At 44.9% G+C, this 22998-nt stretch overlaps 1 protein-coding gene across 5 annotated transcripts in view; it reads left to right on the top strand.

Moving 5' to 3' along the window:
- Positions 1-21330, top strand: part of LOC137304692 (zinc finger protein 609-like) — a 188750-nt gene extending 167420 nt beyond the window's left edge. For 2 of the 5 annotated variants that reach the window (XM_067973353.1, XM_067973352.1), the window contains exons 6-11: positions 2386-2529; positions 6498-6879; positions 8506-8681; positions 11929-12088; positions 13281-13362; positions 15276-21330. In XM_067973353.1, the coding sequence (XP_067829454.1) occupies positions 2386-2529; positions 6498-6879; positions 8506-8681; positions 11929-12088; positions 13281-13362; positions 15276-15282 (951 nt within the window). In that variant the 3' untranslated portion in view covers positions 15283-21330. Of the gene's footprint in view, positions 1-2385; positions 2530-6497; positions 6880-8505; positions 8682-11928; positions 12089-13280; positions 13372-15275 lie in introns of all 5 variants that reach the window. The other 3 variants (XM_067973354.1, XM_067973355.1, XM_067973356.1) reach the window with 3 other exon arrangements.
- The last annotated feature ends 1668 nt before the right edge of the window (positions 21331-22998 follow it).

The raw sequence follows: 22998 nt of genomic DNA, 5'->3' as shown, positions 1-22998 counted from the left end.
GGCTTGCACATGAAGAATGGCAACTTGGAAGATGAGTAGCACCTGTACTCCAGGCGTTTGTTTATTTGGAGAGGAAAGGAAAAGTTTTTTTTTTACAAGAGGGGTGCCATCCATTACCATTTACCCCAGGTCTTCCAGCACGCTCAGGAGAATTAGCTGAAACCTGCAGTTATCAGGGTGGATATTTCTGTCTTAAAATCATTTTGCCGAAGCAAGTCTAGATGATCCGACGTGTGTTCAGGTTCCTCACTCCTCCATGGGATGTGAACTTGACCTCCATGAAACCATCCAAACTAATTTTCCCCCTTGCTTTCTTGTCAATTGAAGTCTCCGACCTGGATGGTGTGGTAGAGTTTGGCCTTACCTCATTGAGTCCACAATGGACTGTACTTGAGACCTCGCTTAAAATTCCTTCCGCAAATAGAATTGGAATTCCTTCTGGCACAGGATGCTGTGATTCCTTTTTCGTTCAGCCCTTCATTCTGAAAAGCACCCAGGTCCCATTGTTATTAAAAGGGTACTGTGCCCTTACATAGATGGCACCAGGAATAAACATTTTATCATGTTTAAACACCCAATGCCAATGGGTGTTTAAACATGGCAACATATTTTCACATGGAAGGGTCAGTAGGATGTGGAATACTTTACCACAGGTGGCTATTAAAACAGAGACTTGAACATTGAAATGGAACTGGATAGGTATTTTGAAAAGGAAGAATATGAAAGGATTTGGGGAAAGGGCAGGGAAATGGTATTAGAGAGTATAGCACCTGCACAATGGGCTAAAAGGCCTTTTTCTATGGTCTAATTTCAATGATTCTATAAGAATGTGGAGTGATCCTCACACAATTATCTGGCACTGTTTGCTTGGTTTGGTCTCAAATGAACACCTACTGCTTAGTAGGGCCATATTGCCCTTTGCAGCCTGACTCAGGATGATAGATAACACATAGAGGAAACAAATGTAGAAGGTATTATTTTAGTTAGGTAAGGGTATCAATGGATATGGAGCTACGGTGGATAAATGGAGTTCAGGTACAGATCAGCCATGATCTAATTGAATGGAGGAGGAGACTCGAGGGGCTGAATGGCCTCATCCTGTTCCTGTGCTCCCAGTTGGTATAATAGTCTAATTCTAAGGTAAAATTCTCCGCTTGCCAATTTTCTTGGCAATCTCTATTGGAGCAATGATTCAGTTCTGATCTGGAGTTTCCTCTTTGCTCCCAGTTTGCTCTTGCTGCCCAGTCTCTGCCTTAGTCTGTAGGATATGCGCATGAACAGAGGTAATCCTGTGTGAGAGTGACTTTAGTATAGAATTTCTAACTCCCTCACCCTTTAAAGAAAGAGAGAGCATTTATATAGCGCCTTTCACGACCTCAGGATGTCCCAAAGTGCTTTCCAGCCAATGAAGTACTTTTTGAAGTGTAGTCACTGTTGTAATGTAGGAAATGTGGCAGCCAATTAGCACACAGCAAGATCCCACAATTAGCAGTGTGATAATGACCACATAATCTGTTTTAGTGATGTTGGTGATGTTAGAGGGATAAATATTGGCCAGGGCACCGCGAGAAATCTCCTGCTCCTCACAATAGTGCCGTGGTATGTTTTACGTCCACCTGAGAGGGCAGACGGGGCCTTGGTTTAAGATCTCATCCGAAAGATGGCACCTCTAACAAAGTGTCAGCCTAGATTATGTGTTCAAGCCCTTGGAGTGGGACTTGAACCCACAACCTTCTGACAGGGGCAAGAGAGCTACCCACTGAAGTACGCTCCGATGCAGTTCATTACGTCCTGTGCCAAGACAAGGCAATGATTTTAATTCTTCAAGTCCTTCCAAATTGAATTGACAATTTTTTCCTAATTTGATATGGGAGGGGGGGAGGTAGGAGTGGAAGAAAAAGCAGCAATCAGACTTCAGACTCCTGGTGGTGCTGTTCTACTCAAACTGACCTGCTGCCTGTGATCACAATTAGCTGGGGCCTTAGCTGCTTTTTTGCACAAGTCTGTCTTGCGGCACCTTACCCTCAGTGCCTTTTCCCAATTTACTGGCCCTTGAGCTTGCTCACTATAAGCACATGCAGTGCGTAATTCCCTCTTGACGCACTAAATGCATGTGCATATTTTAGTGAAGTATCTCTTTCAACCAGCCCTCACCCTCTGGGCAGGGTCTGTGAAAAGTAAATGAGGTTCACTATGTAGGAAGCACTATATAGCACAGACATGTGATGCTAGAGTGCTCTTAAAGGGAAAAGACCTCAATGTAATAACTTCTCCATGAGTTATTAAAGTCTAGAGAATAGCCATATTGTATACAGACAATCTTGGTTTGCAGAATCCTGGCTGCTACACCTGTGGTGTGTAATCTATCTTTTTTTGTATTTATAGCAAACTACAGAGATAGAACCTGATCCTAGCTCATTTACTCAGTACTGCAGTTCATTACATCTTGTGCCGAGACACGGCAGTGACTTTAATTCTTCATCACTAAGGGGATTTTCAAGATGCCAGCTAATTCATTCCTGGAGAGAGGTGAGAGGCCGCTCTCAGTAGCCCATTCGGGAAATCCTAAAACATATTCTGTATTAGTTACATAAAATCCTCTGTGTGGTGAGAAGCACTCTTTTCAACACGCACTTAAGAGCTATGTGTGTTATCAGTGTTGGGTTTCTTGGTGCATTGGAGATTCTACGTAATGAATTGAATTTTTACTTTATTCATGTCTTCAGTGCGGTGTAGAAGTGTTTGTACAAAAGAAGCATCAATGCTCCATTTAGGGCCGGTAACTGACAATCCACCTACAATGAAATCAAATATCAGCATTATACGTATTTGAAATTACACAGTTGGAGGCCACAAAATTGAATCAAATAGTACAATGGAAACTCACAGGGGAGCTGAAAACAGGACACCTGGAAATACTCAAGGCAGGGATAGCACAGACGCCAAATAGATTTTACACATGTTTATGTAAATATGTGGTATATTCCGTACTAACTGGGGAGCAGTGGAGGATGGAATTTATTCCATTAGAGAGTAGGAATTTGATAAATTAGTTCTGCATTCTCTGGTTCCCTGTTGAGTGTCTTTATCTCAACTCAAGCACATTGAGAAATCCCTTTTATAGTGCATGTGGAGATGGTGACTCTCTACATCACTATGGGAAATTCAGGTTAGTTGTGTTGGCTTTAAATGCAAATTTGACATAATTACACCGTGCTGCATTTCAATAGTTCACACATAAATAACCCTCTCCTACATCTTCCAAAGCCTATCCCCTGCTCTGATGCAGTGGAATCCAGTTTGTGATTTAACATTTTGAGATAGTGAATGATTAGAGCATTGTTATTCCCAATAATCCACTGTGTTACACCTGGAATAGTGTGTGACTTGTGTAATAAATAGAGCGGTGTTATATTTAGTAATCCATTGCATTTTAAGTTCCAATAATTGTGCAGTGGTTATGCTACAAATTTAATCCTTCGTCAAAAAATATCACCACACATCAACTGAATGGAGTCTCTTTCCAATAAATGTTGTCTGAGGCACCACAAGGTAGTGATGTTAGACTTGATGTTTATTATTGAAAACCGTGCTTTTAAATGTATACGTTAGCTTAAAAAAATTATAGGTATGTTGAGTGATTTATAATGAACACAATTTTCTCCTGGTTTAGGTAATAAAATTGTAATTTTAACACTGAGTTTTTTCCTGTGTTTAACAAAGTTGAGTCTCTCCTTACAGTGGGAGCTCCTGCAAACGCTAGGCCGTATAGATTGGGTCGATCGCGGGTTTGACCCCCAGCCTGAGCTGATTTGAATAGCGGGGCATCGGGCAGAGGGCGGGCCTGGCTGTGGTTTAGCCCATGGTCGAATAGCCAATACTCACAGATAGGGCTCAGATTATAAATAGTGGCCAGCTGGGCAAGGATCTGTAGAGTGACTATTCACCCTAGAACTGTTTTCCAACCAGGAGTTAACCCTTTCAGGAGCAATGCGGTTAAAAACTGGTGAGACAGAGAAAGAAACTATAGTGGTGCCGACAGGTTGCTCCATGGCGTTGGCTGCTAGATTGTAGAGGCACTGATAAAATTAAGTAGCCGGTTGCTGGCTGAGGCCCAGGAAGGAGGAGCTACAAATAGCAGATGGGAGGTATCTACCCTACAGAGAGGGAAGAAACATCAGCGGGCAAGTTAACACACATCATTTTCACCCAGCACTCTGATTAGAGCAATGTAGAGGCCTGGGAACAGAATCCCTATCTGCTCCCTCAATGGGAATGGTGTAGGGGGGAGGTGGGTTTAAAGAGGAGGAGAGAAATGTAGTGAGAAAAGCAAAGAATCATTCCGCATAAAACCTGAAAGCCTGTTTGGAAATGAACACAATCTTTTTTTGAATTCTGTGCTAACAGGCAGCTTCTGATAGAAAAGTGTAAGAATCAGGTTTTGCTAGACATTGTAATGACTGATATCAAAAAACATTACAAGGCTTGGGAGTAGAAATAATAAAGAATGGCTGAGCTGCATTCGGAATTTAGATAGTCTGAAACAACCTCTTGAAACTGCCTTTCAGCACACCCTGACTTGCATGTTACTGTATACACAATGCACTCGTCCCCTTCCTCTCCCATTATGTCTAACTCATGAAAGTGGCTTGACTTCCTACAGGGGTCTGGAAAAATTCCTTCCAAACCATTTGCCTCAGGGATACCACAGTAATTCCTGTGAGCCCAGGAAAATCCGTGTTAAGATTTTCTATGCTCAGAGGGACACCTTCTTAACCGCCCGGTGAATCGGTCCCCTCAGGATGCATCTCAGGAACTGTGTGCAATCTGGAAGTGCAGTGTGTCTTTTTCCAACTAGGTTCATTGAATGAGAAGCAGCTATGGAACAGATTATATTTATTATTTGACAATGTATTGCAGTGCCTCCATATTATTTAGGCTCTGTTTAGTTCTGGACAATGCACCAGAACAGATGAGAACAGCCTTTCTCCATCACAAGCTGAAATATGTCTGCCTGTGCTGCGATTTCTAACGCCAATTAGGCTACTTTGTGAAGTTGTTATCCCACAGAGCAGGATGGATTCATTCTTTTCCCAAAGTGCTGCTTTCAAAGTGAAAATGTGAGCTGTCCATAGTTTTCCTGAAATTCCACATTGACATTAAATTCCTATTTTGAACCTGATTTTACTTCCCACACAGCTCCTCCTCCTCCCCCTACACAGAGTGATTTGAATTGTAAATTTCTCTGCAACTCCTAGTCTGCTGTATCAATTATCGGGGAGGAGGGGACACAAGGTTGTCTGGCCTTGGAAATGCGTGGGCCGAGATCCTAGTCGCTGAACCAGAATCGTGCTTGCAGATGCCCCATGGCACTGTCCCAGTTGGAGTTTTGTGTTGGTGGTGGGGGGGTTTGGGTCATTAGGCAGAGACCTTGTTTTCAATGGGGCCGGCGAGCACATGCCACTGCCAGCACAGATCGGGGTCCCCGCCTGCTGCCTGTCATCAGAAACTGCAGTACCTGGTTGCTATGGGGAAGTGGAGGGGGCTTGCAGGAGCTCCTCCCCTCCCGAGACCCCATGCATTCCCCTCCCTTACACTTATCCCCCTCGGCCACCTGTATAAGGGGCCAATCCATACATTTTTTAAAAAAAGAATCTTGCCCTTTTTCAGCTGTTTCCTTCGTCTGGACCAGCTCCTCATGTGGCCCACATCTGCCCTTCTGGAGGTCGGTACACTTCATCTCACCACGCTGGGTCTCATGAGGGCCGTCCCCACACCCTCTGTGTTACTGGCAATTGGAGGCTCTGTGCCTTAGACGGTCAAGCAGGAGTTTCCAACAATGGTCAGGACCCAGTATACCCAGGCCCCAGATTTTTTCCGAGCCAGACCGCCATCGGAGTTATGGCAGGAGTCTGGCAGAACAGCCAAAGAAATTCAGCCCCCCCCCCCCCTCGCCTCCCCTTCGTCCTTTGTCAGTAGTGGCCAAGATGATTCTTCCTTTTCTCAGTATCTTACTCTGTGGCATGGCTGAGATAGGGAACTCACTCTGTAGAGGATCACGGGGATGAACTGTGACACAGCACCAATAAATCATCCACTTGCCCCAGGCAGCCATGTTTTTCTTAATTTAGAGAGCGACCTCTGGCCAGGTTGAAGAAAACAAACTGCCACCCTGTACAGTCGTCCAGCTCAGAATCCTCCGTGCTTAGCTACAGACTTGGGTTAGCCCCTTAAGCAGCTCATGTGCTGATGACAAAGCTCTCACTTTGTGGTTAGTCTGGGACTTTGTGAAGTTGTGCTTTGAGTTTAAAGGGAAGATGAAACAAATTCTCATTTCTCCAATTCGTGCTGTAAATGGCGATATATCTAAGGAATTTCATACCTGTTTTCTTTATGTGGTTTGACTCGGTCCTGGACAGCGTCGGACAGGGTCTCATTATTTATGTCTGATTGCGTTGGTTGGACAGAAATGAGTCACTTGGGATTGTATTTTGCAGGAAACTGAAAGCAGGCTGTGGTCTTACGTCTATCCAAACAAGTTCTCGGAGCAGCAGAAAGCAGAAGAGGAAAGATGGAAAGAAGCAGAACGGGACCGGAAATTTAAAGAAGAAAGTTCGTCTCGAATAAGAAGCAAAGAGATAGCAGTTAAAGAGGAAAGTAAAGACACCATGTGCTTGGAATCCCGTTCAACGTCATTGGAAGAGTGCCGATCTGTTGGGAAAGATCCCAGATCAGGACTTCACATTCCTATGTCCTCCCCGATGGTTCAGCACCCATCTTACATGCCATACGTCCATGGCTACCCTTATGGTAAGCCTTACGAATCTGCCCACCCGGGATTTCGAGGGGTGACGCCAATGATGATGCAGAATTATCCAGGTAAAAGCATAAGTTCATTTGTTGCTGTTGAATATCTGGGTGAATCACCAAGCCAACAACAGATTATTAAAATCTAGCCAATAATTGATCCAAACACCACCACTTACTTAAACAATAGCAAACCATTAGTGCAGCTAGCAATTGTCTTTCGATAATGTTGAAGTGAATGGGGAACTGTGGACAGTAAGAGCCATTTCATGAATGAGTACCGTAATGGTTGATAAAAGTTGAATGAGAACCATTGGTAGATCTTAGATTCTGAAGGTAAGCATCCATTTAGATGCTCTTTTTATTCTTACTCATTCTTGGGATGTGGGCATCGCTGACAAGGCTGCTATTTATTGCCCATCCCTAGATGTTCTGAGAAGGTGGTGGTGGGCACTCTTCTTGAACCGCTGTAGTGGTTTGATACAGCTGACATTAGAGGGCAATTATAAAAGTCAATCATGTTGTTGTGGGATTGGAGTCACATATAGGCAAGGCCAGGTAAGGGCAGCAGGTTTCCTTCCTTCCCTAAAGGACATTAATGAACCAGTTGTTTTTACAACAATTCAACTGGCCAGTTTTACTGATGTCAGGTTTTTTTTTTATTTCCAGATTTTTTTTTAAACTGAGTTCAAATTCTCAAAACGGCCATGGTAGGATTTGAACTCGCATTCTCTGGTTAACTCACCTTATTATTCCAGGCCTCTGGATTACTAGTCCATTAACATGACCACTACACTACCGTACCTCTTGTCCCATTCTTAGGAAACCAGTGTTTGATCAAAAAGGGTTGGTGCAGAAATGACTTACTTGGACTGAATGTTTTTAGTAGGCTTTGTAGATGGTATCTTAATCTGCCTGAGGCACAGTGTCATGTTATTGCATGTGGAGACCCAACATGGTACACCACAGCACAGTGGGATGCACAATTACAATTTGCTGAGCTCCTAACTTCAGCTGCATCACTGTGTGGTGGTGCAGAGCAGAAACCAGGCAGTTCCAGGAGAGTCGTCATCTCATCACTGTAGAGCACTTTCAAGCAAAGGAGAAGTTATAGAGTGAGACAGATTTAGAGGCTCACCACCCTTGCAGCTAAGGTTGATGAGAGAGACCCGTTAGATTAGTGTGTCTTCCTGTATTCCCTGCCAGAGAGTTGGGGTGGTGGGGGGTGTTTAAGAGTGCACTGTGAGCAGTACTCCGAGAAGAGGCGCCACACCTGAAAGAAGTAACTCCTGCACAGTGAGTGCATTGTTTTCTGGCTGGACTATTTTCCAGAGCATCTGGATGCAGCAATACCCCATTGTCATCACTACTTGCATCACATGATCTGAATAAAGCCAGATGTATTGTAGAGAGCTCACTGTTTTTAAAAAAAAAATTCAAAATAATCAGTAAACTCCTCCCTCCCAAAAGGAAGGAGTTATAATAGTTATTTGTGTCTAAAGGGTACTGATAGTTAGAATAAGAAGTGTCTTGCTTGATGAAGTCTGACTGGTTCAGGTTGGCAGTCATGAGATATTGGCTGTAGCCAAGACTCTCGCTTTTATGCCCATCTCACCAGATCTGGTGACTGTACCCATATGGTTAGGGAATGAGTTGGTGCTTTTTTCCGATTGATTTGGATCATCTTCTGCTTTTCAGGGTCGTACCTGTCCTCGGGATTCTCTTTCTCACCGTACGCGAGTAAGGTTCCGGGGCATGAGGACAGCGATCGAGTCCATGGGAGTCCTGGTATGGGCAGCAAACCAAGCTCCGAATCCATGGCCCTAGATATCCTGCAGCAGCATGCCAGTCAGTACAAGAGCAGGTCACCAACAGTAAGTAAGCAGGGCCTGCACCAGCAGAAAGATCACCTCTGTCTATAGAGAAAACAGCAGCCCATGTAATACCAGTAAGAACAGCTCAGTCAAATTAGCCCGTCATTCAGATCCACTTTCTCCACCAGTTGAGATGTTTCCATCCTGATTCAGCGCAGAAACCACACCATTCTCCAAACCTTTGACTAGATCTGGCACTGTGCACTTCTATATAAGATACCACAATCAGTTCTATTAATAACTACTGTATCTAATTTTGATAATTCTTAATCTATACTCCTCTGATTCCTTTACCACCAACTCTGGGCTCCCCTGGGTTCTGTGCTCTTTCTCACTGTGTTCCTTATCCGTAATCAATGATCTTCACTCATCCAATTTGATCCACTCCTTTGCTGTTGATTCCACTCTACACTCATCAACTTTCTTCAGATTGCATTCTCAGTGCATACAGCCTTCATTCCTTTCATGGTGCAGTGGCTGAATCTCAACATCTTGATATCCTCTCTGCTCTTAATAGGCAATAAAAATCTTGACCCTTTCAATTCTTCACAAACAGTTTCTTTATATCCCAAGTCCACCAACAGCAGCCACCTCTTAACCTTGATGGCTCCTCCATGAGTCCTTCACTATCCCAAATGCTTCTCCCACGTCTCCTCCATTTCTAAAACTGCCTCCAAGAAGCTTTTGTGCCCAGCACTTTTCCTCCCAGCAACTCTTCATTGCCTATAAAGCGCAAGTCTGTCCAATACTTCTCGCAAGTCTGACAAGACTTTTCTAACACCCCTCTCATGCTCCTGGACAAGATACAAGAAAATCTGATAGATGACCCTACTCTCATCTCTAGCCTCCAACTTCTCTCTCTGTCACAACCTTTCTTGTCACTCCCTACTGCTATGATCTGATTTTTTACCCCCTCTGATTCCTCCTAAGCTCCAAATAAGCTGCCTTAAACCCTCTTCCTCCACCCTACATTTTCACCGTGTTGAAATTTAGGCTTATTGCATAGTCTTCTGCTCATCAGTCGTTCGTTGGTAGCACCTATGGAAGTCCCTACCCTTTCCATGTTTCATTCTTCCTGCAATCCTAAGGCTTTGAAAAACAAGCTTGGTGCCATCTAGTAATTATTTCTTCAACTCTATTCAACCTTCATGGTGTCCTACACTTTGATCCTTCACATAGGTTTCTCAATTAAACAATAAATTCTGGATGCTTCATCGGAGTATTTTCACTGCTGTTGGCGGCATCGTAATCTGTAAATGTAAACTAAATACTGATTTTTCTTTTCATTTTTATATTCAACCAGTTTCCTAATGTGACTGGTCACGTCTTGCTGTAGGTCATATGGGGGCGACCAGGCATGATTGTAAACCTGTCATTCCTGCCTCTGTAATACAGGCTGCCTGGTAAAGGGGTGAAGTTCAACAGGAGTCCACAGTCGTGCTCCACTTATGTCATTGGCTTCCAAAATGTTAGCACTGATAGAAGGAACAAGATGGGTAATCTGCTGATTATAAAACGTACACATTTTTTTTGGCTGGAGTTGTTGCTTTTTTTTAAAAAAAGTACAATTGGTAAAACTGCCAAAATCTCACCCTTGCCACCACTCTCAAATTGTCACTAATTCAGCTCTCGTACCGTGAGACTACAAGGCTAGCTGGTTGGAACTGCAGATGTCGCACTAGGTCTGAGAAAGGCACAGTGTTTGGCTAGTGCCAGGGCAGAGGCTTTGCTCCACCTGACGTGGGAGTATGTGCTGTAACATGGAAAATACAAAACCGAGCAGCGATCAGTCTGGAAACCCGACTGAGCTGCAGGGTTGCCTCAGACTGCTACGTACTTTTAAGCCTTTGTGTTCAGCACTATTATGGCTCTACTAAATCCTAAATTAGAGCAACATGAACTATTTTTAAAATTTTACTCAACTTATACTTAAAGTGGACTCGCACACTTCTGGAACCTGAGGTTTGAATCCAACTAAGACAAGGATGGCCAACTTTTACCTTATCCAAAACTAGATGGAAGGCAGGACATTTTGTTATATTTTTTAAAATCCTGTCTATCCAATGAGTATGAAAACTGACCACAGTGTTTTTTAAAGGTAGCGATGATAGGATGGACATTTGCAGTTTTAGATTATGAAAATCTTTAAGTTGCCACCCTCAAAAAAAAAGTACTATCCAGTTCAAAAGTGGATGGGTGTCGCACTCACCCAGACCGATGGGAAAATCTCCAGTCTGCCAGGTGTAATGATTCAAAATGAAATGTGTTTGGGCCTTGTCAACCTGCTCTGTAGGTCCACAGTACTAAAACTGTCTGCAGTTTGGTACTAAATTGACAATCATTCAGCTGGCCTGGGAAATGGAAGTGATATACTGGTGGTTGCTCTTATGAGGCTGGGGTTGAAGCACATAATTGAGTCAGAACCCGAGGTACACCTGGCCGTACTACACCTGAGCTGAGAGGGGCCCATTCCCTGGCACTGGTATCCCTCACTTGATGAAGATGAAAATCGTCTGAAAAATATAATTTTAAATATACATTAAAAGTGATTTGGTGCTGTACAAGTGTTTGATACATTGTAATTTGTAATCCGTGCATTAGATATTTACCTATCTTTGCTTTTTGCGAAAGCACCAGCACGTTATGTTGGCTGTTCTATATCTGGGTGATTATTGGTGCTGCCCACCCTCGCCTAATGTGCACTGTTTGTAGGTAGCTGGCAAGGGGCACACAATTACCCTCCAGAGAAGAAAGAAAGAACTTCCATTTATTTAATGCCTTATCGTGTCCTCGGGATAGCCCAATGCCCTTCATAACCGATTGATGACTTCATGAAGCATGCTACTTTGTTTTTATCTCGGCAAGTGCAGCAGCAGTTTGCACATAGCAAGATTCCACAAGCAGCAACTGAGATGAATCATCACTTAACCTGTTTTTGGTTGAGGGAGGAATATCGGCCAGGACCCCAAGCAAGCTCTCTGCTCTTCTTCAAATAACGCCATATAGTGCCCACACAGACAGGCAGACAGGACCTCAATTTAACACCTCATTCAAAAGACACGACCTCCGACAGTGCTGCACTTCCTCAGTACTGCACTGAACAAACAGCTTAGATTATTTATTCAAGTCCTGGGGTGGGGCTTAAAGCCTTCTGACTCTCGGGCAAGAGTGCTACTAACTGAGCCAAGCTGACACTTGGCCATGATGTGTATGGTATTAACGTGTTCATTTTCTCTTTTAAATATAGACGAGTGAGAAGCCTCCTCATGAAAGAGAACGAGGAGAGCGAGAGATCGATAAGGACCGACCCCGGTCTTCACCATCCCAGCGACAGATTGCCTCACATCACCACCTCGGGGTGGGGTATCCATTGCTTCCAGGGCAATATGACCTCTCATATGCAACAGGTAGGACTAAAAAGGAGAGACAGTAACATCTAATGTGAAATTGTTATATTTAGAATTAGTCAATGGAGTGTAGTAATTCTAAGTCACGAGTACATGGAAAATGTTGCCCCAGAGCTGAAAGTCCATGGAGTGAGAGTGAATGACAATAGCTACTTCATCTCTCCTTCACTCCAGCCAAGCTGCAGACAAGAATGCTGGGTTTGTGATGTATATTACAAGTCATCATTTCCTTGAGGTGAAGTCCCTGAACGAAGTAGTATAATCTGTTCAAAAGTGCTGGATATCAATTTGTAGTTTGCTCCACTGGGACTTTGTAGAGTGGGAGTGAATGGAATGATTTGGCCCATGGGGATTTTATAAAATAGAAATGAATGGGAAATTATATGGAATTCTATTTAAAAAAAACAATCATTCGTTCCACTCTTACAGTAACTCATGATCCCAGTCATTGCCACACAGTTGACTCACAGCTCTAAATAAACAAACTTTCCTTCATTGAAATCCGTAGTATACATGGGGTGGTGCCATTGCTGGAACCATTATCCAGTACCATTGCTCACGTTCCCAGCCAGTCCTGCTCAATTGCTGACCAAAAGTGTTGGTCCATCATAGCTACTTTTCTGCTGACTTGATTCTCTGCTGCATGCTCCTGCCTACTGTCCACTAAGCTGGCCTCTTCCTTCCCCTCAACTCTCTGTTGGGCTTGGCTGCCGGCCATTCCACCGTCACATGTTAAAACCTAGATCGGATGTGTGGCTCAGGTGAAGTACCTATCAGGATAGAGGTGAATTACAGAAAGTGATGGGCGTTAAACATCTGTGTGCCACGCACAGTATATGTAGACTATGTGTTGAGACACCATGTAATTGGGAGAGCAGTGTAACATATATTTCCCTAGATCCTTGATAACACTTGGTCCATGTGATCTCCTGGACTGGTATTGATCACCTGAGGAGGTGGGAGAGGAATTTTCCAGAGTATTTTTTTCCCTTACTGTCCCTGTTTTTTTTTGCCTCCCCCAGGAGATTACATGGCCGCAGGGGGTGGGTGGGTGGGGGTTGGGGGTTGGAGGGAAGAAATGTTTATTCATTATGGTGTGGGGCAGGCTTGATGGACCAGCTGGTCGTTTCCTGCCCGTTGATTCGATTGTTGTCTCTCTCTCGTAATCCAGTGATTCTCTCCACTTTGCCAGGTCTCTCCTCTCCAGCCATTGTTGCAAGCCAACAGGCTGCAGCACAGGCCTCTGTGTCCAACCTGTTCCCACCACCCAGAAGGTGAGAATGGTGAGAAAAATCTTTTCTTATGCTATTTTTTTCCCCTTTGCATGTTTAGTGGTCTCGTAGCATGGTCGTTAGCGCTCACCCACCCCCCCACCTCCCACCCCAGCAGGAAATCGGTGGTTTAAGGTGTGAAACACAAAAAAGTGGTGTTTTCCTAATCTCAACACAGTCATGTGCAGCCTTCCTTCTGTCCAATCGCAGGGTAACATTCATGGAAGGAAGCAAACTTATCACACTCTCTGGGAGTCCCAAGGTGCTTCGCAAACCAATGGATTACTTTTGAAGTGCGGTCACTGTTGTCATGGAGAATTGTAGAATTTAGCTGATCACCCTCATCACCAGGGGCAATACAGAAGGCGGCCAGAGAGTGGGAAAATGGGGACTAACCTACATTTCTTATGACCTACATTTTACCTTTGGCTTCCCTGTAAGAGGAGATCCTATTTCACATCGCTTGCAGGGAGGTTGAGAGTGTGAAAGCTGTGGGCTTGCCCTGGAGGTAGATGGTGAATAGTGACACCTACCTTTTACACAGCATTGTATTGAAAGAAAAGAAAGACTAGCAGTTATAAAGCACCTTTCACGACCTCAGGACCTCCCAAAGCGCTTTACGGCCAATGAAGTACTTTTGAAGTGTAGTCACTGTTGTAATGTAGGAAATGTTGCAGCCAATTTGCGCACAGCAAGATCCCACAAATAGCAATGCGGTAATGACCAAATAATCTGTTTTAATGATTGCTAAATGTTGGACAGGACACTGGGGAGAACTCCCCGATCTTTAAATAGTGCCACGGGATCATTTACATCCACCTGAGAGCACAGACGGGGACTCGGTTTAAAGTCTCATCCGAAAGATGGCACCTCTGACAGTGCTGCACTCCCTCAGTACTGGCACTGGAGTGTCGCCCTGGAATTTTGTGCTCAAGTCTCTGGAGTGGGGCTTGAAACCACGACCTTCTGACTCAGAGGTGAGAGTGCTACCCACTGAGCCACAGCTGATGGCAATCAAGTTATAGAATTCCGTAACCTTAGTTCCTGTTAAAATCTGCAATTTAACCCATTTTAAAACTTTTTTTTCAAATTATTTTACTTTGGTGCGATCCATACCCTCAATTGTCTCCCTGAACTACATCAGCTGTAGCTGAGAGAACAGGTCTTGATACAGACCTTACTAGTGAGTTCTTGAGCTGGCTGCTCGGAGCTGCTGATAGTGGCCCGTTCATAGTGTAGAGCACTCAACTCCCAATCTGATGATTCTGGTCTGAATCCCAGCCTTGACTGTAGCTACTCTCAAAGTTCCAGTTTGTCGATTGGGAACTAAATGGAGTTGGTTGCGACAGTGCAGTCTCTGTGTCCAGAGGGAAGACTAATCAGATGGGGGTGCGGGGCATGCCTCTCGATGGCCCTTACAGAATATTATTGGCAGTGGATGTGGAGAGCTTTATGGCCCAAAGGTCATGCTCTTTTGGCTGACGGAGGTTAGCATGCAGACAGGAAGGCAGTGGTGATTGTGTGGGGAGAGACCGTTAATCAGGTGCGGTGGTGGACCATCAACCCGGAGGTCGTATGTTCAAATCCTACCACAGCAAGCTGTGAGATTGAGTTCATTACACCCAGTAATTTGCGAGCTGGCGCCAGAAAAATAACTAGGAAAGCTGCGGATTGTTGTAGAAATCCAACTGGTTCACTAATGCCCCTCAGGGAAGTGAATCAGCTACTCCTATCTGGTCTGGACTACATCTGACAACAGCCTAATGCTCCCAGGGAAACTAGGGATGGGCAATAAAGATGGCCACAACTCAAGGACAATTTTTAAAAAAAACTGAAACCTTGCACCATTAATCCATCGTTCCAGATTTTGAGAAAAACCTGCCTTGTTTCTCATACTGTTTTATTTTCTCTTTTAGGGAGTGAGAGGGTGCGATCACTTCATTGAAAGTCATGTGACTGGATCACGTGAGGACGCTCTGCATTTTCTTAGACATCAGTTCAATGGTGTTCCTGGTTCCTGCCGTGAAGTCAGGCAGGCTATTGTAATGTTTCTCCTGTAGGACTCTGACGTTTGTAATGGAGGCCTGATACCTATTATATATGTGTCTTGGTGGCTATGAGCAGGAAAGTCTACAGCCTGCCTTTCTCACTGTGTAGATATATTGTAGAATACACCCTTATCCGCCCCACCCCCTCAATGAAAGGAGTTTTCAAGATTGACTGTATCGATGCTGTTGTTGAGTTCACTGCTTCATAAGGGTTGAAGGGCATTGTAAAGCTGGACTGTACTAGCGTAATTCTGACTCATTCCCTTGCACACTCTTTGATGACCTGGCCTGGATTGGATTGGAAGTGGCTAACTTGTAAATGAAGCAGTTTTGCTGACATCCTGAATGAATTGTGAAAGTTGTTTTTGTATGAACAGAGAAAAACATCTGGGAATATTGGCGCTCTTAACCCACCTTCACGCCTCCCTGTACAGTTTTTAACTGAGAAAGTAGCCTGGGAGCCTTGGCCCCTGTGCCCCTACCCTCCCACCTCCAGCCCACGCCTAGTCCAGCATGGGTCAGTGTCTATTGGAGAATGAGGTGCAGAAGCACAAATGCCTCACCTCGCCTTCTATCTAGTACAGCACAAGTCAAGTAAGAGTGTTTCTACTAAACCTCGAGCACTGCTGCTGGCTGACTCCCAATGAGGGCACAGATCCCGGTTAGGTTTGACACTACACTGGAGTATAAACTAGGTTTGAAAAGTGTTCTGGGGTCCCTTGGACCTTCTGGGCATTTTTAAAGTCTGCTTGGAGTTGATTCAAATGTGTAGGCAGTGCAGACACTGCAGCTCAAGCTCTCTAAGGCATTAATTTATTTTTTAACCTTTTATCTTGTGCTCCTCAAAGTGAGGGAAGTTAGTGCCGGGGAGTGGAAATCTTCCCATTTCAGGCACCCTGTGGTGGCACCAAGTATCCCACAGCCAGACGAGAAGCAAAGCTTCTCCACTCTGCCACAACCTCTCGGGCAGAGCAGTCCCGACTGCACCAGAATGGGATTTCTTTTCCCCATTTCCCACATCAGCCTCCTGTGATCTTGTAGTGCCATTGCCGAATTATGATCAGTTTTGAGCTGTCGGCCCCTGCCCAACTAGGGACTGGATTGAGACCGACCAAACTCATTTCACATCGGATCCCTACAACGCAGGCTGAGGAGATTTTCAGCCATCAGTCCACGCTCCCAGAGGTGAAAGGCCAGTGTCTATAACACATTACGCCACCCAGTTCCGCTCCCTAAACATTTATCAGCCAGGCAGAGAGGAACCAATTGCCTGTGCTTAATCCGACATAGGCATAACCCATTCTTGAATATCTACGGGGACAGGAGAATAGCAGCTGGTATCGGGCAGTATAAATAGAGGCTGTTGGCTAGAACAGGTCTCAGGCTGATGCAATATAAAGGCAGTAAAAGAGTTCTAGTATCTCCACTCACCCAGGGCCAGGTAGAGCACAGATTAGTTTCTGTCTCAAAGATCTAAGCGCACTGGGGTATGGCCCAGAATATGGATGGATAACCCCAGCATTGAGGTCATTTTGATCATGTTAAAAGTTCAGTCTGACCCCAGACAGAAGGCACTTAAAGATGGCCTGTCATTTTCAACCCTTTGTGTTGTTTCTCTTTTTGGAAACTTTTTATTAAGTGTTAGTGTAACAGAGTGCAGATCTTGCCTTCTTATTACTCAGTCACAGGTCTAGCGATGCCATCAGGGACCATTGGCCCTCTTGTATACATGCCCTTGGGTATCAAGGACATGCTTGATGCAGCACAAGAGGGAGAATTAGCACCCCTCCCTCTTGAGAAATGTAAATAGTATCTTTTATAAATCAGGAACAGTACCAGCGAATGATGTCAGGGCTGTTACTCTACATTTAGGATTCAGACAACAGCTGTAAGCCACTTTGTTTTACTTTACACTTTCTTACATGAGCCCGTCAACTAGATTTAAAGCAGGTAGCTCCCTCCCAGTTTTCAGATATTCTGTATATAAATCATTTGACCTCCTTGATTAGATTATAGCCTGTATCTCGCTCCCATTCAATTCCCATGCCCCCCCCCCCCTTTACCTTCTTTGGATGGTAATGGATTCTGTGAGGTGTTTGTTCTGTTTGGACTGTGGTTGTCTTGTAACACCTCCCCTCTCTATCACTGGAACTGATGGGAATGTGAGCAGTTTCAGATTGAGCCAAGTATCTAACTCCAGTGGCTGGCCAATGGTCCAATTAGCCATCAAGTAACTCGTCCAAAGGGGACCAGCTGTCATTGCAATATACTAATATTCCACCACTAGATGTCACCATTTTAGTAAATACAGCATCCCGCCTTCTTTGCAGAGCATGCCAGAGACACCTAGGGGCAGTTCATCATTACTGCACCAACATTTTCTCTACTTCAACACCTTGTATCCAGTATTCGGGTGCCTGAATGGACTAGTGTCCGAATTCTCAAGAGTATGTAATTACTGCGTGGCTTTTGGAGTGAGCAGTTTTCAAACTGTAAGATACAGTTTGCTCCGAATTAATGTTTAAAAAGTACTGCCCCTTCCACAAAAACATATGGGATAAATTATTCGAGAGATTTCATGAGCAACGCTGATGGGGTGAGTGATAACTCCAGCACGGCATGATCAGTACTATAATTTATTTGGCACAATGCCGTGCGTTATCATTGAAGTGTGGCTGGACGGTCTTTAATCACCGTGCGCCACTTTCTGGTGTTCGAACCCTGTGCTCGAGAAAGCAATGACCACCCATCAGTACTGCATTCATGTGACAGACTGCACCCCTCCCCTCGTTGCATCTTGCACTGGAACCCTGACACTGTCACCTTGGGGCAGCTTTGGCTATGAGGAGTGGGTAACCCTTTAATTCTGGATTCCTAACAGAGAGTTAAACTGTGGGGGTTGAAGTTGATGCTAAAATGCCGGTGAACTTTCCAGGTTTTTCGCCGGACTGACAAAGTGTCGGCAGTGAGTTTGGCTTCATGATGTGCCCAGCCCACGCGTGGCGTGGTTTGGACTTCCTCAGTGGAAATGAGTCAGGGCATATTCGACTCTGCCTGGTACCGAGCTGGGTGCCCATAAGGGACATGGTAACTCAATTTACTTCATCACCTTGTAATAGAAAGTTAGAATGGTCAACAAAGGTTGAAAAATATTGTGTCACGCTGTAAATCAAGAGCAGCTTGTTTTTACTGTTAATGGATGGGTTCTAGATATTTCTCCCTCTCACTTTGCTGTATTCGTGTCATCAATTTTATGCATTCTTTCGGCCATTTGTTTCAGGGCCCTTTGAGGCACCCCTCTCGCCATCTATCTCCACATAGAGTTCTCGCCCTTCCGTCTCCAGCAGTGTGTATTGTACCCGCCCTCTTGTGTGCAGAACCCCATCACTGCTGGCGGGTGCCATTTGCTGTAAATACTGTACAGAGAAACTATTGTAAAATGTTTTTTTTAAAAAAGAAAAAAAGTCCCAGAATCTGGTTTCCAGAGTTTTTTTTTTGTTGGTGAAATTGTTTCAAAATCCTAATTCTGTGATCGTTTACCTTCTTGAACACTGCTGTTAGGTACTGGTGAATTCTACGATGTTAGTGGGCCCCTTTGAAATGCATAGTTTTGATAGAGGTAGAATCCCAATAAGCCCCAACTGCTTCCCATTACAAATAACTCTACTGTGCCTAACTGCGCCCTCGTCAATCTCACTGTGCAAAAATACCCAGTGCATTATGTTCACCCTCATTGCACTGAATTCCCGATCCCAGTTATAAGGAGAGAGCCTGTTGTCAAGTCACTGCAACTGTGCTGAAATTAAGCGCTGTTTCTGCCAACCCACCATCGCCACCCTCTTTCCCCCACATTCTGGTGCACTTGGCTGTCAGCCGGAAATACCGACATAAACGTGCAGCCGTGAGGAGGGAGCAGCCGAATCTCTACACCGCTGCTCAATATTTCAGTATTTGCTGTTTACAAATAAACAATGAGGCGGGGGGAAACATGCACTGCCATTGACGAAATGTGTCCCTCTGGTTCGACAAATTCTCCACTGGGCCTTCGATTGAAACAAAATCGGAAGCAATCATTTGGGAAATCCCCTCCCTCCCCCCCCCAATGCTGCGGAATGAAGAGCAGATGGACAGCGGCATCTCCGCTAAACTGGAATCGGCCGCCGGGGTCTGTGAGGGATCGGTACATAATGTTAACCGGGCCGCTGTGTGTGGCTGAGTTGCTGTCTCCCGGTCAGGGAGAGGCGGGGGATTGAGGTGCAGCTCCAATTAGGACGGGGTAGGGGGTGGCACAAACTAAATTTGTGTCTTGCATTGAGTGGGATTGAGAGAGGACACGCGGGGCAGTGAGATTGGGATAGACCAGTACCTGAACATATCCACCGCCCAGGCTGCTGTTTCCATACATCTCCAATCTCCACACACACTTTTCTAAAACACTCTCCTGCTCCCTGTTGCTGCTGGGCTGCCTCTCTCAGCTGGGGGGTGGGGTTTGGACAGTCCAAACGCTGCGATTCTCCACAGCCATAAGCCAGTACCTATCGGAAGGATGGGAGTAATCCAGCTGAGTCAAAAGCAAAATACTGCTGATGCTGGAAATCTGAAATAAAAACAGAAAATGCTGGAAACACTCAGCAAGTGAGGCAGCATCTATGGAGAAAGAAACAGAGTTAACGTTTCAGGTCGATGACCCTTGGTCAGAAGAGTCCAGTGATCCAACTGAGCTTTGTCTCCCACCCCACTCCACCTTCGATGGTCGCTGCCTTGCACTGTTCGGACTGTGGGGCCTGGATAAGACCTGCTGTCACTCCACTGGTCTGGGCGGTGACTGCGTTGAGGGATTCAAACTTGGGTTGTCTGGCTGGGAATCCGGTGATTCTACCACGACCAGCCGACCCCTCATTCCTGGGTCTGCTTCCGTAAACAGGCCTTCAAGCTTTTCAGTACGAAAGGGGACACTGACGTACAGTTACAGACTCTGATTCCCTGAATGGTGTGTTTATTATTTGGGATTTTGGAAATGGAACCAAATGCATCGAAAACCCTTCTTTGAATTCCTTTCCATGAACAGTTAATGACACGGCACAGACTCGACCTCCAGTCAGGTTGAAAGAGCCCTGCAGGGTTTTATCTGTTCCTATCTAGTGTCAGGCTGCCTGTATTCTCCAGCCCCATTTACATCAGGAACTGGAGTGAAGCTGTTCCAGGTTACTGCAGGTACCAACACTGATTGGAGCAGTGGTCTGTCGGCATCAATACCCAGAGTTGTCGCTCTGGGTACTAAAGATAATGTTTACACTACTCACATTGGGGCAGCTCAGTTAATAACATGGTGATTCTAACCCATCCTCTTTAAGGTATAACAGACCCAAAGGAGGAGAGGTATTTCAACCAGACATTCACTCAGTCCAATGTGCAGGTTCAAATCAGCGGGATGCTCACTGCCGTGGTGAGTCCCTGGGTCAGTATAGATACAGAGTTTGTGTTCGAGCAGAGAGACGGTTCCCCGTTTACTAGGGACTTGCTGCTGCCGGTTTAGATTTGTGCCCATCCTTCATGAATCGCTGTGATACACTGACCCATTCTCCCTGGCCTTCACCAGTCACCACAGAGGGGAAGGCCAGTTGTTCTTGTACTTCACTTGTCCTGTACTGTTGTATAGTTTCCTGACCCTGATACCTCCCCCACCCCCCACCCCCCGTGAATGTAGCTGTGCGTCGGACTGACGGAGCCTCACCGGTACTTGAAGTGTAGACGTTTACAACATATTATTTTTGTTGCTGCGTTGGATAAGTAAAATGAAAGCTCTTACTGGTGTATCTCATGTAAAGTGTATATTAAGGAGTTCTTTTTTATACAGTACTGTACCTTGCCTTGTGCATTTAGGCAAAAAAAAGTAATAAATCTTTTTATGAGACAATCACAATCCCTCTGGTGTGGTCTCTTTCTTCTGCTAAATTATCTGAGGATCAGTGAATGTTTACAGAGCTGATATTGCAATACTGAGGATTGATTCAGGTGCATTTTGGAGGAACAACAGACTCTCACTACGGGGCCTGCTGCACAGACTGATAATATTTTGCAAATGTCAGTAAAATTCATCGTAATTATAGTTTCATAACTTCCAGCAACTCCCTCTGCGACATAAAGTGTCATGGGCTCAGTATGGTAGCCCTCTCTCCTCTGAGTCAGAAGATCCTGGGTTCAAGCCCCACTTCATGGACTTAAGCAAGTAACCTGTGCTGGCACTCCAGCGCTGTGCTGAGGGAGTGCTGCAATGTCGGAGGTGCCGTCTTTTGGATGAGATGTAAAACTGAGGTTTATGTAAAAGATTCCAGGGGAGCAAGAGCAGGCTGATGTCCTGCTAACATTTATCCCTCAACAAACACCACCAAAAATATAATATCTGGTCATTTATCTCATTGCTGTTTGAGGGATCTTGCTGTGCTTACACAGGTGCTAGCTAAATCAGTATTGGTTCCCGTGTTTCACTGGTTCTATTTAAGTCGTCTCAATCCCATTGCATTAGAGGCTGGAGCCAGGGCTTGGGAACACCTGTATTATTAACGTATCTGAAATGCACAGCCCATCTCACCAGCTATAAACCAGACACATTGGCGGCCATGTTTCCCTACGTTACAACAGTGACTACACTTCAAACAAGAAAGTACTGCATTGGCTGTGAGTCGCTTTGGGACGTCCTGAGGTCGTGAAAGGTGCCGAAAAATGCAAGTTCATCCTTCGTTACTCTAATGACAACTAGAGCCTTACAGATGTGACCTGGCTGGCTGTGCACCGCCTCATCTGAGCAGGTGGGGACGTTTTGAGTTCTAGGCTACTATCCATGCCACCTACAAGCTGAGATTGGGACGAGAAGCTGGCTTCTGTCGTGTTTGCCCTGTGAGTGGGTTGAAGCTGCTGGTGTCCTGATCTGCTAAAACTGTGAATCAGAGCGGTAGACTTTCAACCTACCGCCCCCCCCCCCGGTTGTAAGACTGACGTTTCGGAGTGGCTGCCCAACGATTTCAATGGAAGTGAGAATCGGGAGGTTTCTATAACGGGCAGCTGAGTAGCATCGTCAGTTTTACAGCCAGGCGGCAAGTTGAAAATGTACCCCATATTTTCTAACAGATCCTGTCCTAAGTTTTCTTTTTGAATGTTTTCTAGCTGTGATCTGAAGCCTACGTAGATGTTGACCAAACTAGTGTCTGTTTCTGTGTTTCTGTGTTTCACTGGTTCTGTTCAAATTGTCTCAGTCTTGCTGAATTAATTGTAAACAATTTTACAACAACAAGTTATAGTCCAGCAATTTTATTTTAAATTCACAAGCTTTCGGAGGCTACCTCCTTCCTCAGGTGAACGGTTTCCACATCGTTCACCTGAGGAAGGAGGTAGCCTCCGAAAGCTTGTGAATTTAAAATAAAATTGCTGGACTATAACTTGGTGTTGTAAAATTGTTTACAATTGTCAACCCCAGTCCATCATCGGCATCGCCATATCATTGCTGAATTAAAGCCTAGAACCAGGCCTTGAGAACACCTGTAGTAACATAAGTGTAACATAAGGTGCCTCTTAACTATAATAAGATACATTG

Source organism: Heptranchias perlo, chromosome 38 (genome assembly GCF_035084215.1).
Source record: "Heptranchias perlo isolate sHepPer1 chromosome 38, sHepPer1.hap1, whole genome shotgun sequence".
Classification (NCBI taxonomy): Eukaryota; Metazoa; Chordata; class Chondrichthyes; order Hexanchiformes; family Hexanchidae; genus Heptranchias; species Heptranchias perlo.
Note: the sequence above shows the minus strand (reverse complement) of the source record. Positions and strands in the feature narration are given on the sequence as shown.